The sequence below is a fragment of the Amblyomma americanum genome, chromosome 4 (assembly GCF_052857255.1).
Source record: "Amblyomma americanum isolate KBUSLIRL-KWMA chromosome 4, ASM5285725v1, whole genome shotgun sequence".
Taxonomy (NCBI): domain Eukaryota; kingdom Metazoa; phylum Arthropoda; class Arachnida; order Ixodida; family Ixodidae; genus Amblyomma; species Amblyomma americanum.
In genome coordinates this window covers 69,256,201-69,273,934 of record NC_135500.1, presented here as the reverse complement: position 1 = coordinate 69,273,934, position 17,734 = coordinate 69,256,201, and the positions used below count along the sequence as shown (strand labels likewise).

Here is a 17,734-nt window from a genome sequence, read left to right as displayed (position 1 = left end):
GCGACGCCAAGGCTAGCAAACGACCAGGCCTGCTCTCAACCATTCGTTTTGGAAGCATCCCGTACCAAGCTGCACTTGAACTGGCGCTGCACGCTGGCGGCACTGCCGCGGAACTCCACGGAAATGGTGCAGCAAGTGCCGCCAAATCCAAAGACCTCCTGACGACAGCTCTGTGACGTACACTTCGCTCTTCATCCCTGCCCTGCACGTGGTTGACCTCGTGCTCTGGGCAGGCGCGTTCCATAGCTGCATTCGTTAGAAGAAGAAGAGGAAGAACCTACACACGCCGCCACCGTTCTATCGCAGTCGCCGTAGCCGGTCCGAAGCGGTCAAGCAGGCCAGTGTGCAGGATGCCGGTGCAGCCGGAAGTGCAGCCGGAGAACGTGCAGCTGGCGGTCAACTGCTGCAACAGTCTGGGCCTCGACGTCTACTCCCGCTACACGAACGCTAAGCCGCTGGAGAACATGTTCTTCTCTCCGTTTGCCCTGGCCGCCGGCCTGTCCATGACGCTGGCCGGCGCCCGGGACGCCACCGCCGAGGAGATCATGCGCCTCATGCACATCGAGCGGGGCCTGTTCGAGACGCAGCGGGAGATGGTGGACCTCATACGCTACCTGAGGAGCGATTCCGGTGACGTGAGTGAGCTTTATCATGACGCGACCCTCTTGCGCGGGGACGCAGCTGTGCATGCGCTGCGGCGGGTCTGTGCACCCGAACCAGGTCCCTGGGGACCGTCTGCTCATGCGCGCTCGGCGCCTTTCAGATTATTATCATGCACAGCGCACGTCAAGACAGGACGCAGTGGAGAAAGGACAGGACGAGCACGAGCTCATTCACAGTGTCTCCCGTCCTGATGTACGCTGTGTTTCAGAATGACATACCACCTAACTGTAGGTTCTAAAACCTATTGCGCCCCTCAGACATGCGCATGCGCAGACAGCGCGGACCAATGTAGGCGATCCTGAATCGCGCAGTGTTAAAATATTAATGATGCCCCGCGGACCAATGTAGGCGATCATGAATCGCGCAGTGTTAAAATATTAATGATGCCCCACAGCAGCGCCCATTCCGCGGGCAAGGGCCAGTTTAAGGTGTGGAATCTTTTTCTGAATCCAGTTCTTATCATCCGCTACACCGAACTGCTAATCCGAGCGATAGAGGAGGCACGGCCTTCTCCAAATCGGTAAGAACGACCGAAAATAATCAGAATGAAATAAGGACTCCAAAAAAAATTACTTTCTTCCTCTCTGGAATGATCAACGATGATAGCACATTCTCCGTTTCCGCAGTTATCTTCTGGAGTTGAGACAAGACACCGGCCACGTTCTAACTTTCCATAAAGCACCGTAGCTGCGGCAGGGAAGAATATTGGCGGCGGAAATTAGTCACGACGAAGGAGCACAAAATCAAGATGGCGGTGGCGCGCCATACAGCAAGTAATGCATCTTCGCTTAGCCAAGCTTCCGGGGGCGCCTCCCTCGAGCGGTTTGGAAGAATCTCAATACCTTGCCGACGACACGTGGTTGAACAAGGCCAGTTTAACCCATCATCGTGTCCCCCTACCCCAAGACTTCAGATATATGCTCGTACTAGACTGGAACAGAGACTGGGAGCGATCAATGGTTTGGTTTGGTTTATGGGGGTTTAACTTCCGAAAGCGACTCGGGCTATGAGAGACGCCGTAGTGAAGGGGGAAATTTTGACCACCTGGGGTTCTTTAACGTGCACTGACATCACACAGTACACGGGCCTCTAGAACTTCGCCTTCATTGAAATTCGACCGCCGCGGCCGGGATCGAACCCGCGTCTTTGGGGCCAGCAGTCGGGCGCCATAACCACTCAGCCACCGCGGCGGCAGCGATCAATGTCAAATTGATGATGATGCTATTTTTTATGGCGCAAGGGCATCTAAAGTCAAAAAGCGCTAAACACGAGGTTTTACGTCGGCTCAGGCTAAAATATGTACAGATGTTAAAATCAACACCGGATATGTAGAGCCTACGAGTAGTGAGTATGTGCATGACCATAGTGTGTCAAGAGGGTGTATAAGTCTGATGGAATGGCCTAAAGTGGTGTAAAATGGTGTACAGTGCCTGAAAATTGTTTTAAGAGGTGTTATATATGAAAGGCGAAGACAGGTAGCCTTAACCGATCAATGTCAAATTACGCTGCACAAGAGAAAGTAGATCCAACTTTTTGTCACTTTCGCAGGAAATCAACTTTCGGATAGTCGCTGTAGATGTCGGCATTCGGAACTTTCTGCTCTTGCAGTAGTGAGGAACGCACGGGCTTCACCTCCTTATTACACGCTCGAGACAAAGCCAAAAGAAATGACTCTAAATAAAAGCGCTCGCAACGTTAACAATAACGTGCAGCTATGAAATCCCACTGCAATCATAGCATAGTTTAACAGTTTTTCTAAGAATACGGATTTAATTGCGCTTGCATAGGAACTCTGTGCTGAGTGCATTAAAAACATGAAGATATATGAAATCCTTTAATCGCAATAATGACACATCTGTGAGAAAACAAGAAAAGAGCACAGAAATTCGCTTTCCAGATCGTTGCCCTGGAATGCGCATGCGCAAATCGCCTTGACGGCGCCATGCGCCAGGTACATGAGAGCTGCGCGTGCGCCTGCATCATCGGGACCAATCAGCGCGTGCTCCTCGGCGGTGGGCGGGCTCCCGGTACTCCGGTAACGGTAACACGGTACGCGGTATGCTAAGTGTTTCTGATGAAGTCGGCCGTCGATTGCCTCTCACGTGGTATAGCGTATAGAAAAACGTGCACACACTACGTACATTCGCGCAAGCAGCTGCGAGTTTACTGCCGGGGAGAAGTGAAATGCGCACGCGCGATTGAGGCGCTAGAGTATAAAAAAGCACGAAAACAGTCACCGAAGGAGAATAGATACAAACTGGGCTCGTTAACACGTGTAAAGAATGGTCCTCGTCGCTCCCAAGCGTTAATTAACCAATAAATTATTTATTATTGCTGCACTAACCCAGACAGCACATTTCCAGTCATATACGAAAAGCTGCGGGATGCAGATTCGCGGGAAAAATGTATTCTTTTGCGTTGCCTCACTGGAGCTGGCATCTTTTCACAAGATGCACTACATTTGTCGCTTCCTTACTTTATTTTGACCTCCTTTGCTTGATGGCATAGAATTTTTTTTCCACGAAACGGCAGCCCACAAACTTTTGTCCATGACGGTACGCAGCGGTAACCCAAGGGAAGATTCTACAATGCTAGAACCTGGCATACACAGCAGGACCAACCTGATGCTGCACGGCTTGCCGACAGTGCGACGCGCGTGCAATAGAACACTGCTCGCTTCGCGAGGTTAATCGCCTCGCTGCTTCTAACCTGATGCTGCGCGGATTGCCGACTAAGGGACGTGCGTGCAATAGAACACTGCTCGCTTCGTGAGGTTAATCGCCTCGCTGCTTCTAACCTGATGCTGCGCGGATTGCCGACTGAGGAACGCGCGTGCAATAGAACACTGCTCGCTTCTTGAGGTTAATCGCCTCGCTGCTTCTAACCTGATGCTGCGCGGATTGCCGAGTGAGGGACGCGCGTGCAATAGAACTCTGCTCGCTTCGTGAGGTTAATCGCCTCGCTGCTTCTAACCTGATGCTGCGCGGATTGCCGACTGAGGGACGCGCGTGCAATAGAACACTGCTCGCTTCGTGAGGTTAATCGCCTCGCTGCTTCTAACCTGATGCTGCGCGGATTGCCGACTGAGGGACGCGCGTGCAATAGAACACTGCTCGCTTCGTGAGGTTAATCGCCTCGCTGCTTCTAACCTGATGCTGCGCGGATTGCCGACTGAGGGACGCGCGTGCAATAGAACACTGCTCGCTTCGTGAGGTTAATCGCCTCGCTGTTTCTAACCTGATGCTGCGCGGATTGCCGACTGAGGGACGCGCGTGCAATAGAACACTGCTCGCTTCGTGAGCTTAATCGCCTCGCTGCTTCTAACCTGATGCTGCGCGGATTGCCGACTGAGGGACGCGCGTGCAATAGAACACTGCTCGCTTCGTGAGGTTAATCGCCTCGCTGCTTCTAACCTGATGCTGCGGGGATTGCCGACTGAGGGACGCGCGTGCAATAGAACACTGCTCGCTTCGTGAGGTTAATAGCCTCGCTGCTTCTAACCTGATGCTGCGCGGATTGCCGACTGAGGGACGCGCGTGCAATAGAACACTGCTCGCTTTGTGAGGTTAATCGCCTCGCTGCTTCTAACCTGATGCTGCGCGGATTGCCGACTGAGGGACGCGCGTGCAATAGAACACTGCTCGCTTCGTGAGGTTAATCGCCTCGCTGCTTCTAACCTGATGCTGCGCGCATTGCCGACTGAGGGACGCGCGTGCAATAGAACACTGCTCGCTTCGTGAGGTTAATCGCCTCGCTGCTTCTAACCTGATGCTGCGCGGATTGCCGACTGAGGGACGCGCGTGCAATAGAACACTGCTCGCTTCGTGAGGTTAATCGCCTCGCTGCTTCTAACCTGATGCTGCGCGGATTGCCGATGAGGGACGCGCGTGCAATAGAACACTGTTCGCTTCGTGAGGTTAATCGGCTCGCTGCTTCTAACCTTCTAAGCGGATAGCTGCTGCTTCGTTTAATTTACGAAGTAGGACGTATTGCAGTATACCATACGAGCCAGCTGAGCGCTTTGTCAGAAGGAGCCACTATGACAAAAATGTATGACGTGAGCAAACATGCGGCAAAGTACACCGCACGCCGATTATACGGAAAGAACTCGAGGCTAAAATGAACTGCTGGCGTTGGCCATATGTGCAGCATGTCTCTTTCCCCGATGTGACTGTATATCACAGAGCAACCCAAGCAATGATATTGGCTGGCAGTGGCATCCAGCTGCACCCTGTACCGGTGCAGTGGCCTCGTACGTCAGCCCCCGTCCCCCCTGTTATCTCCTCCGTCCTCATGCGCTGCTTTACTATCGGGCTCGCTGCGTACAGTACATCAGGCAGTTTAGTAAATCATCACAAAACCATTCAAACCACCACAGGCGCTGCACCCGTTGCGATCCACATCAACTGCACCTCCCTAAACTTCAGCAATTAAAATAATGAAGTTCTAAAGCAGAAAAGCAAGCTTCGTCGCCGGCGTCGCTGGCCGTCAGCGAAAAATTTCGATGGAAGCAAAGAATTTACAAAATACAGCAGAAAAAAAAATCGTTAGCGTGACTACTTTACTAAGAACCTTCGGATTGCGAGACACCATGGTACTCATAGGCCATGAAGGCTCGTTGGTTCGAGCTGAATAAAGGTGGACCTAGCGAATGCGTTGTGGTCCTTCACTTGGGTGTCTCAAGACACGAACTGATGCGTGAATGTATAATTACGATTATTTTAAATAGGGATTACATCCTTCTGTGAATGTTAAGTAGGCGATGCGAACGGGACCTTCTTAACAATTGCGTTCTAATCTTAAAGATCAAGCTTAAGCAGCGCCCAATTTTTTTTAAAGAACGCTACGTGTGAGACTGCGGTAGGAGGCACTATTCGTTCCATTAGTCATGGCTTCAAAGGCGCAGCAAATGCTGGTAAACCGACAGCAAGGCTGGTCCTGGCTGCCCGTAAACACCACGACCAGGCCTCCGTTTTCCGGTATATTCTTCGAAATTAGTCCAATGTCGACTATAAGCATCGACAGCATAGTCTATTAGCCATGCGCATGACGTAAACAAGGAGGAATTCGAAAAACACCAAGACAAATTGAAATCTGCCGGTATTATTAGATTATCACGTTCTAATCACGCTGAAGAATGGTGAGTTGGGCGAGTTGAATGTAGTTCATTTTGGCGGGAAATTACGCGCGGAGAGACGAAAGGCAATGCAAGGGGGACAAAACAAGCGCTTGTTTTGTCGCCGTTCCAGTGTGTTTCGTTCCTCCGCGCTGAAGTTTCCACCAAAATAATCACGCAGGCCAATCTTACCAAAACCCGCTGCGGTGGCTCAGTGGTTAGGGCGCTCGACTACTGATCCGGAGTTCCCGGGTTCGAACCCGACCGCGGCGGCTGCGTTTTTATGGAGGAAAAACGCTAAGGCGCCCGTGTGCTGTGCGATGTCAGTGCACGTTAAAGATCCCCAGGTGGTCGAAATTATTCCGGAGCCCTCCACTACGGCACCTCTCTCTTCCTTTCTTCTTTGACTCCCTCCTTTATCCCTTCCCATACGGCGCGGTTCAGGTGTCCAACGATATATGAGACAGATACTGCGAAATTTCCTTTCCCCAAAAAAACCAATTATTATTATTATTATTATCTTACCAAAAACTAAGCTTTTCTTGCCTAAAGAGGAGCAAAAAGAAACTAAATACAACTGCCACCACCATCCGCCGATTTCGAGTGAAACTGCGGTGTATCGACACAGATTTTATTGCGCAGATCCCAGAGACTACGCTACAACGCGAATCACTTTAAAACGGGAATGACGGAGTCCGTTTTTGTCTTAGCGTCCCAATTTGAAATCGACAGGCAAGAAAAGATTTATATGCGATTCTCGAGCCAATAAATGCGTGTTTTGCTGCAAAACAAACATTAACAAACCCAAAAAGAGCCATGAAATTTATAGAGCTGTTCCTTTAACTGTATTCCATTGATTTGGCTCGAGGCCGAACGGGGTTCATTACTAGGAATTCGGGACCAGCGGTTCGATGGTCGGATGCAACTCAAGAACAACGGGCAGATTCCCCTTAAAAGAAACCCTCCAGCCAATGTTGTCGAACGATTTTCGTCGCGCCGAGATTAATACGATCAAGCCATGGTTATTCCCCTAATGTGTACCGCACCATATGATGTCACGCTAGCAAATCTAAAGGAATTAACTATAATGACAGAATCAATCGACGCTACTGGCTGAAGGGCTTGCTTTTAGGGGAACCTGCCGCTTTTTTCTTGAGTTGCATCGGACTGTAGTTACCTTTAGTGCAACCACTTGGCGCATGCCTTTGCAAAATTTAAAAATAGCGCTTCATGACGTAGGGAAGAAAGAAATAAAGGAAGAAATAAAGAAAGCCGGAAAGAAAGAGAGAAAGAAAGAAAGAAAGAAAGAAAGAAAGAAAGAAAGAAAGAAAGAAAGAAAGAAAGAAAGAAAGAAAGAAAGAAAGAAAGAAAGAAAGAAAGAAAGAAAGAAAGAAAGAAAGAAAGAAAGACCGAGTGGTTGGAGAACAGAACACGGTATGTCGATAGCCTTAGCTGCACTGGCTGGCGCTATATCGAATTCCTGGAAATGATAAGGGAAGGGTTAGCAAAGCGCCTCTGTGGAGGCTACACTCGCTACAAGAAGGGGCATGGCGACGCAGGCTGAGCTTCGGCTGGCGACGGGCGCCTTCGTGCGCCAGGGGTTCCGACCCACGGACGAGTACTGGGCCACGGTTCGGCGCGTGTACGGCGGCACGGTGCACGAGGTGGACTTCGTCGAGGACTCTGAGATGGTGCGGCGCCAGATCAACAGCTGGGTGCGCGAGCACACCGACCACCAGGTCAAGGAGATCCTCACTCCCGGATCGGTGACCTCGGCGACGCGCCTCTGCATAGTCAACGGCGTCCAGTTCCGCGCCATGTGGACGGACCCCTTCTACGAGACCGAGCTGCGTCGGCACGAGTTCCACGCCAGCAACGACGACGAAGAGGGCAGCGAGGTCGAGGTCGAGATGGTGGCGCGAATCGACGAGTACGGGTACATCGTCGACCGAAACCTCTGCTTCACCGCCGTCGAGGTTAGGCACAAGGTATGCAGGGCTGGACTGTGTGCTTCTCGAGTCCCCCGAGGGGAACACTTACGGATCCTCGAATAAAGTGTGCGCGCAGGAAACGAGAACAGCAGAAGGGAATATGTGTGGGTAAGTCTGTGATAGAGACGAGATAGCAGACACAGAGAAGCGCAAAACTTTCAACTGGCGTTTTTTTTCATGATCAGGAGCATATATGCATATTACTTGTGTGTGATGTCTGCAGACTACCTATTTTGATTGCATTTTTTCTTCATTATTTTGCATACATCAGATTTCTACATATATGTCTATGTGTTCCTGATCGTGCAATGCAACGTGGATTGAAAGTTGGCACTTGTCCGTGCCTCGTATCTTGTATCGTCTTAATTTCAGCGCCATGTTTTCTTCACAAGGAAGAGAACAGCACCAGCCCATTATCATCATCATCATCATTTATTTACCCTTAAGGGCCCCAGGGGGCATTACATAAGGGGGGGGGGTGAAGAGTAATCATGCCCAGTTTCCCTTTCCTATATACTTTTCTTGCCCTACGTAAGGATCCGTTATCAGTGCAGCTCTTGAGCCAACGAGAATGCGCAAGGAGGAAGCTATGCGGCTGCAGAGAGCGCCAAGATAGAGCACCGGAAAACGGGGAAAACCTCCTGCATCGGCATCTTTCTATTTTTCTTTTGTCTTTGCAATCTGTAGTCCTCACGACTTTGTCCTGTCTTTGCTGCCCTAACCGTTCGTTCCGTATATTGCCGTTCCGTACCTGCGTGGTTACCTAACAATGTGAGAAAACCGCACAAAAAACAGCGCGTGCGGTAAAACAGCGGGACAGAGCGACGCGGGCGAAATTGCAGGATCTGCGTCTTGTCGAGTACTCATCTAGGGCCAAATTGGATAGCGCGTGCTGCTTTGTAAAGATCTGAACGATTGGTTTTCAGACAGCGCAGGGGAAGGAAAACATATCGCTAAGCGTAGACAGCTGGGCTAGTTGGTTCACAGTCGCATTATGATACATCGTCCTGGCGCACGAAAAACACGGACGAAGGAAGAACAGACACACAATCGCCGGACATTGTGTCCGGCGATGTCCGGTGATTGTGTGTCTGTTCTTCCTTCGTCCGTGTTTTTCGTGCGCCAGAACGATGTATCATAATGCGGCAGGGGAAGGAATCGGCTCACGTGCTGCCCCTTGGCTTGCTCTTCCCTCTCTGACCTTGGTCCAGAGAAGGCAGTTGAAGCGCCGTCGCATGCGTACATGTCCTCCCACCGCGCAGGGTGACAAGACGTCGCTGGTGATCGTGATGCCCCACCAGCGACACGATTTCCACGTGCTCGAGGACCGCCACCACCTGAAGTCGCTGCTGGACCTCCCGAAGCGCATGACCCGCACTCCAGACGTGGAGCTCTGCCTGCCGAGGCTGAAGCTGGACATGGGCATGCGCCTAGAGTCCATACTTTACTACATGGGCCTCAGCGACCTCTTCAGCGAGGTGCGCCCTGCTTCCGAGAGCGGCTCTTTGTTCGCCCCTGTATTATCGCTTAGGGGCGCTCGGATTTTTCTGATTGATTTATTCCGAAAGGCACTAAGAGAATAAGGAAATGAAAAGCCTCCGAGGGCTTGCCAGACTGTACTCGGATACAAAGTTAAAAAATACACAATAGTCTTCTAGACTAGGGAAATTTGCTTCACGTGGCAGACTTCACAGTAAACCGTTTACGTCGCCTGTTCTGAGCGGACAGGGGCAAAAATAAATGAAGGTAACCAAGAAAAGAAAACACCAGAGGACCCCAATTTTAACACTAACATAGACAAGATGGCCGTATAGGGCTAAGGTGTTTTACGTAACTCGAACCAAGGCTTAAAGCAAAGTGGTGTGCCGAAGACTCGTGAAACGAACTGTATATTATGTGCCTTACAGGTAATTCTGGTAACATTAAGATTTGCAATTTTAATTTCAAAGCAGAGCGCATTTCGTTAGAGGAGTATGATCACCAAACTTCTGCTTGCGTGTTTCCTTTGAAATGATGCGTTAGACAGCTATACACGTATCACCGCGTGGTATTCGGGTACGACCTCTTAATATCTTATTATTTAATTTCTTCTTGATGCTAATCCGGTTTCATCAAACAAACTATGGCTGCGACATGCTTGTAGCTGGTGTTTAGGTCACGTGAGGAATGATAAAAAGAGCAAAATAACTACTGTTATGTCATTCCAGCTCTGCGATGCAGGCTGGGTACTGCTATAGTAAACTAAAACTATGTATTAGCGATAAAACTATACGTTCACTTCACTCAGTCGTATTTCACTTTACACTGAATGCAATAAACTTCACTTTAAATGCATAAAACCAGAAAGTTGTGTATAGGTGGCTGCATAGGCAACTGCCACCGCCCAGTTTAGAGAAGTTTTAAAGCCAATCGTACTCGAACTGAAATTGACGAGGGCACGTGGACTCTGAACCAAGAGTATGTTTTAATACGATCACAGCACTGATCTGGGGATTACTGCCTTACATAATCATCCCTTTCAGACAAGAATCAGCCTCGTTATTGGACTGCAGACATTTGGGCTTGAACGCTCAGGTACTTATCCCAATCAATAAGCCTCTACATTCACTATAGCACGCAACATTCGGCTGCTGTCGCGCAAAAAAAACGCAGAACACACGCAGCCGTCCAGCGAGAAATGTAAGCAGCCGTTAAGCCAGAGCTCTGATCTCGGCTCAGATATTTCTTCAGTCGGATTTGACAAGGTAGTGGGACTATAATATTTAATTATTTCGGTGACACTCCAGGGGAGGCATTAGTGCTGGCGTGCGTGCGTTCAAGCGCGCGCACGTTTTCGTTCCTGCGCGGAACAGCGGGGAGCAGCGTTATGTCGGTTACATTAGCACAATGCAATCCCTCAACTTCTTTCGTGGAGAAAAAAGGGAAAAGGCTCTCTGGTGTGGTTTTTCCACACAAAAAGAAAAAGAATCCATAAAATTCATTTGAGAGAAAATGTCCTAGAATAATAATCTCAGACTATCCCAAATATTTATCCCAGACACATAGAACGGCCGGCAGCATGCATAACAAGCATAGCTTCCGACGTGTTTTCCTTTTTTCACTTGCATTGTCCCCATTTTTTTCACTTGCATTGTCTCACATTTATTGCTATTTTCTTCCCCTTTTTATAATTATTTTAATCTTGTATTGTCGCGCATTGTATTATATTGTCACCAATTTGCTGTTATCCCCCCTCATTTTTTTGCTGTCATGTCGGTCTTCGCTTCATACATTGATGAACTACCGTGGTGACCATTACATTGTTTACTCTGAATGGTCATTTGTCTTGCGGTAGATTGTACTTCCGACTCATTGCAGTTCGTTTCTGGCGTTGGATTTATTGTTAGCCTCGTCATTTGTCTGTATCTGTATGCGTGTGTACGGAGTGCCCTTCTAAGGATTGATTAGGAACTTGTATTTTTTTATTCTCTCGTGTTGCCACAACCCGTGTCTGAATGGATATTTCCAAGTCTTGTACAATGGCTCTTCTTTCCTTTTTTCTCCTAATATTCTTTCTTTTTCTTATTCTTTTTGTCTTTGTGTTTTTGTTTCTTTTTTCTCTTCTTTTTTTGGAGGTCTCGTTGGCATTCCTCTTTACCCCCCTCCCTTCCCCCCTACCAGTTCCTCTGGAATGTTGCCTTCTGCATGTACAGGGTTCAAGCCCTTTACGCTTGTCACCAAAATGCGCCCTTCACGCCTTTCCAAGGCAGCCCTGAGGTGGTAGAAAAGAATCCCTCCCTTTTTTTTAATGTCCTATTTTGTATTCTCTCGTGTTGCCACCACCCTTCTCTGAATGCATATTACCAAGCATTATACAATGGCTCTTCTTTCCTTTTTTCACTACTTTCTTTCTTTCTTTTTCTTTTTTCGTCTTTTTTTCTTTATTAGAGGCCTCGTTTGCATTCCTCTTTACTCCCCCACCTCCCCCCCCCCCCTACCAGTTTCTTTGGAATGTAGCTTCCTTCTTGTACAGGGGTCGAGCCCTTCACGCTTGTCACCAAAATGCTGCGAGGAGCGACACCTCGAGGGCCTTTCCAAGGCAGCCCTGAGGTGGTTGGAAAGAATCTCCCCCTTTTTTATATTTTTATCATCTTAATCTTTCTTTACTAAAAAAAATTTTTAGGCCCCTTGGGAACACCTGCATTCAGGTTAGGAGACGCCTTCTTAGATTGTCACCGATTCTCTCTCTTCCCTCGTTAAAAAAAAATGTTCTTCCTGGTCTCTTCTCTCCCCCTCCTAGTGTTTTGAACTCGTGCTTTGCTGTAAACTTTGTACCTCGCGCACGCTCTATAAAAGCTGCGTGTTTCAAACGCTGTACTACACTCGAAAAAGGCTGGTCCTCCAGCCGAAACGTCGCGAATTAAATCTGTTATGTTTCTTCAATTTATGGTGATTTTATTATATATATATATATATATATATATATATATATATATATATATATATATATATATATATATATATATATATATATATATATATATGTATATATATATATATATTCCGCATGCAGATGGTATCCGGGCAGTCATGGACGTCTACAATGAAGCTCGCATTGAAAAGAGAGTAGACGGTGGTACACTGGCCACCTTAATTAAACTGATATTAGAACTTAACAGCTTTGAGTTTGAGGGAAAGCATTATGTTCAAATTTGTGGTACTTCTATTGGCACGCGCATTGACCCTAATTATGCAAACATATTTATCGGTTTGTTGGAAACCGAATTTTTAAAAGCCGGTCATTAGTGCCATTTTACTATAGGCGTTACATTGATGACATATTTCTTATTTGGCCCTATGACGAAGACGAGCTGCTTTCATTTATAGCCGATTTCAACAACCTGCAGCATTCTATATCATTCTCCCATACGTACTCTAGATGTAAAGTGAATTTTCTTGACGTCACCGTTTCGCTTCACGAAGACGGATTGACTACAACGGTGTACCGAAAACCTACTGACCGCCAGCAATATTTGCACTTTGATAGTAGCCATGTCAAACATGTTAAAACCATAGTTTAAGAGCGTACGTTGTTGGGCTAGTCAGTCAATCATAGTAAATACAAGGAGGGGGGTACTGCGCACAAAAAGACAAGGACAAGAAAATAACACAACCGGCGCAGACTCGCGACTAACTTTATTGACAACACGACACTCCTTAAATAGTTTCAAACTGTCACATCACACACATGTGGAAACCAAAAACTTGTCTTTATTCTGATACAGTTTCATTCTGATGCAGTTTCATTCTCATAATAGTTTCAAACTGTCACATCACACACATGTGGAAACCAAAAACTTGTCTTCATTCTGATACAGTTTGATAGAAGGGTCACTTACGCAATCTTTATCCTTCTGTTTGATACAAAACGCCTCCGCCAACTCACGCGCCACCTGGTCACGGCTAAGGAAATGAGGCCAGTGGTTCTACCGTATATCCACAGAATTTCCCACAACTTGAAGAACGTGGCGAAACGCTACGGAGTGCCGGTAGTTTTTACCGCCCCATGCAAGTTGGCCTCATTGTGCCCTCAGGCCATGTCCGGGGGGAAGAGGAAAGCGGACTGCGAGAAGCGTCATGCCACTCGTTTTGTCAGGTGCCAGACGGGTGTCGTATACCAGATTCCCCTCACCTGTGGCAGGGTATACATCGGTCAGACAGGCCGATGTCTGAATGAGCGCTTAAGGGAACACCAGCGTTCCATGAAATCAGGGACAGGGTCGAATTTACCCCTGCACTGTGGCGCATGCCCGGATGCTACGCGCAATAACCCTTGCCTGCCTTTGCTGACAGATACAAAAGTTTTGAGGAGGAGCCGTGACCAGGTGGTGCGTGAGTTGGCGGAGGCGTTTTGTATCAAACAGAAGGATAAAGATTGCGTAAGTGACCCTTCTATCAAACTGTATCAGAATGAAGACAAGTTTTTGGTTTCCACATGTGTGTGATGTGACAGTATGAAACTATTATCAGAATGAAACTGTATCAGAATGAAGACAAGTTTTTGGTTTCCACATGTGTGTGATGTGACAGTTTGAAACTATTTAAGGAGTGTCGTGTTGTCAATAAAGTTAGTCGCGAGTCTGCGCCTGTTGTATTATCTTCTTGTCCTTGTCTTTTTGTGCGCAGTACCCCCCTCCTTGTATTTACTATGTTAAAACCAGCATCCCCTACAGTCAAAAACTTCGGTTCAAACGTATCTGCTCGAAACAATCTGACTTTAAAAGCAACTGCGCCATACTTCGTAGCGCGCTCATTAAACAAAATTACCCCCCTCAGCTGATCGATGACGCCATAGAGCGCGCAGATACACTATCCCGACGGATTCTACTGGCTAAAGAAAAACCAGATACTTTGTAATCGAATTCCAACCTTGTCCTCACTCATTCTGCATCCGAACCAAGAGTTTCGGCAATCTTAAAAAGCACTACAATATTCTCATGCAAAGTGTTCGCCTGAAGGAAATATTCGTACAGCCACCAAGAGCTGTTTATAGAAGATCGAGAAATCTACGGGACATACTAACTTCTTCAAAAACTAGTGCTCCGCAACCCACAGGATGCCACCCTTGCAACAAGAGCCGCTGTAAAGTTTGTCCGCATATGACTACGTCTCAGAGCGTTAGCAGTACGGGTTATAACTTTCATTTAAAAATTCAGGGTGACTTCACCTGCGACAGTGCGAACGTCATTTACCTAATCCAGTGTACCATATGTAACCTTCAGTATGTATGCCAGACAGAAACCCCCTTTAGATTACGCTCCAATAACCACAGAGCCCATGTTAAATTCCTTGCAAACCTACCCCTATCAAGACATGTTCAGCTCCCAGGTCATTCATTTGATCTTATTACAGCTACTATTCTGGAATCTGCATTTAAATCTAATCACGACCGAGAAATTAGTCTTTTCCGATCCATAAGTTTAATACAGTATCATCTGGCTTGAACGAAAGCACGGGGAAATTGAGCACCCTACCAGTTCAAACACCCTGATATCCGCCGATGTTAAGTGCTATTCTGTTCGTGCTTTTTCTTTATGTATATCGCATCCCGCGTTTGCGTTTAATCGCACCTGTATGTTTAACTTGCTGCTCCATTCTATAGCTAAAATTTCACTACGTTCATCTTTTTACATCACCGCACCGGTATGCTTCTTAGTTATTCTTTTCTTGTGCTCGGACAGAAAAGGTGGATAGCGTCATGTGTTATTTTGTCAGGATGTAATAAAAGCTAATACTGTTACCGTTTATGCTGCTTTATCGTCACCTGTGTTTTTTAGTGACCGTATCTTTTAGTGTTTTTAGTGTGTGCAACTTCTGGCTTCGTAAGTGTTTGCTGTCCAGTAAATCTGGTTTCTCATCTTTGCACTGCAAGCATGACACGTTTAATCATCTGTCATCGCATTCTCTCTCTCTGTGTGTGTGTGTGTGTGTGTGTGTGTGTGTGTGTGTGTGTGTGTGTGTGTGTGTGTGTGTGTGTGTGTGTGTGTGTGTGTGTGTGTGTGTGTGTGTGTGTGTGTGTGTGTGTGTGTGTGTGTGTGTGTGTGTGTGTGTGCGTGTGCGTGTGCGTGTGCGTGTGTGTGTGTGTGTGTGTGTGTGTGTGTGTATAGCGTTTTTCAACTTTGCATTTTACCTCTAGCAACCAAGTACGTTTATCTTTCTATACTTCTATAAAATATAACAGCCTTATGTCAAAACGCTGGAAGATATATATATATATATATATATATATATATATATATATATATATATATATATATATATATATATATATATATATATATATATTTATTCCAGCGTTTTGACATAAGGCTCTTCTACCCTCTGATTCCGCAAAACTTTTATGACTGGTGTGGTTTCCACTGAGTCGAATGCTTTCTCGTAATCAATGAATGCTATACTGCCACTGATGCAACAGACCTGGCTAGAGCTGCCAGCGCGCTAAGCCGTGACGAGGACGAAGCGGTCGCGGTCGCGGGAGCAGAGCTCAAGCTGGCTCTGGGCTAAGCGATTAAAAAGCCGGCCATTCTACGGTACCCTTTACGTCTACGACTGCGCTTCGTCTGGTCTGTCCTTCCTCGGAGAGCCGAAGCACAAGTTCGGTGCCTCTTGTGAGAACCCCCGTACATCGTGTCAGCCGCAGGCTCCCCGGCTTGTCTGCGGAATTTGAAATTCTCCCTCAAGAGAGCGCACCCAAGGCTGTGCCCACGGCAGCAACGTCAGACAGCGCTCCGTGTATTCCTTCCTCTTTTGTGAGCCTGCAGAATCCCCGGATCCCGAAGTCATTTCACGGCGGGTGCTCGGAGGATGCCCAAGACTGGCTTGATCAGTTCGAGCGCGTCGCGCGTTTCAATGGCTGGGACAACAGTGCCAAGATCCGGAACGCCTTCTTGCCCACCTTCGCACTGAAGTCGCCCATCAGTACAATTTACTCTGACTTTACATTGCTCATCGCCAATTCCACATCTTCACAGAATCTTTCAACGGTCTGGTCATCGTGGCTAGTTGTAGGCGCGTAGGTCTGCACCATCTTCAGCTTGTATGTCCTATTGAGCCTAATTACGATAGCTCCCAACCTTTCTTTAATACTATATATCTCCTCTATGTTGCCAGCTATATCCTGATTAATGAGAAGTCCCACATGCAGTTCTCGTCTATCCGCTAATCCGCGATAGCACAGTATGTGTCCGTCCTTTTGTACTGTATACGTCTCGCCTGTCCTAACTTCACTAAGCCCAACGACATTCCATTTAATGCCCGCTTGTTCGTAGAACAGCACTGCTAGGCTAGGTTCCCTAGTTAAGGTTCTAGCGTTAAACGTTGCTAGCACTGGAGTAACTGCACCGCCACCTTCGCAGCGCGCCAACCTGTCGGGCATGTTCGGCGAAGGGGTGAAGATGTACACGACGGAGTGGATCCACCACGCGGTGGCGGACATGGTGAACGACCCGTCCAAACCGCGCCGCTACTCCTTCTGCACCACGGGCGACGCCACGCCACCCGACATCACCAGCCGATCGGTCGAGGACGAGATGAGCCCGCTGCCAGGTTAGCCCTCTGCCGCCCCATCTCGAAACCCGTCACCACCACCCCTTCATAATCGCCGCAGCAAATACAACTATTACCACGTCGGGCTGCTAAGGGTCCGCTGCGCGGAGATTTTTTTCACGCGACTTGACGTCATTATCACCTAAGTGACCTGATGACTTGTGTCACCTATTTAAATGTGTTACTTGACCAACGGAACGCATCGCATTACGATTTTGCATTGAAAATGTTCACCTTGCTGCAGCGTGAGAGGGCCCATTCATGTGACCCATGTATTACCTTACCCACCAAGGCGATTGTCATTGTCTTTGAATAAGCCAAAACCGTTTACAAGAAGTTCGCAGCGGTAGGGTGGCCGCAGGCGACACATGGCAGGGCTAATTGGAGTTTACCGGGGGGGGGGGGGGGGCTTGATCACCAGTGGTGGTAGTTAGACTAATCCTTATTGTCTCCTGGTTGGGGTTCACGGATGCAGGGGCCGCAGCGGCGCGCCGGCGCAGCAGCACGGCGAGTTTGGAGGATCTGGGCGGCGAGCGGCGCGGCAGCAATGTGTCCCTGGCTGCTGGGGCTGCGGTGGACGCACGGCGGCGGAGCAGCGGGAGCGCCTCCCCTCCAGCCACTGACGCACAGCCCAAGACCAGCTGCCTCAAGAAAGACGGCGGCAAGCAGAAGGGCGCCGCGCGGCGAGTGCGAAGGGCCAGCACGGTGCGCACAACCATCCCGTTCGTGGTCAACCGGCCCTTCATCTTCTTCGTGCTGCACCGCGAGCTGTCGCTGCTGCTCTTCATGGGCGTCGTAAAAAGGATCTCCTGAGACACGGCGCCCCCATTCAGTGGACACGGAAAATTGCGAGAAATATAAACACAGACCATTTGCTCAA

The 17,734-nt window shown here is 48.3% G+C and overlaps 1 protein-coding gene across 1 annotated transcript; it reads left to right on the top strand.

The window, feature by feature from the left end:
• Positions 1-275: 275 nt before the first annotated feature.
• Positions 276-17,734, top strand: LOC144130165 (iris-like). Its single transcript, XM_077664169.1, has 5 exons — positions 276-635; positions 7,339-7,767; positions 9,033-9,248; positions 16,665-16,854; positions 17,330-17,734. Exons 1-5 carry the CDS (start codon positions 351-353, stop codon positions 17,665-17,667), a joined length of 1,458 nt encoding a protein of 485 aa, XP_077520295.1. The 5' UTR covers positions 276-350; the 3' UTR covers positions 17,668-17,734.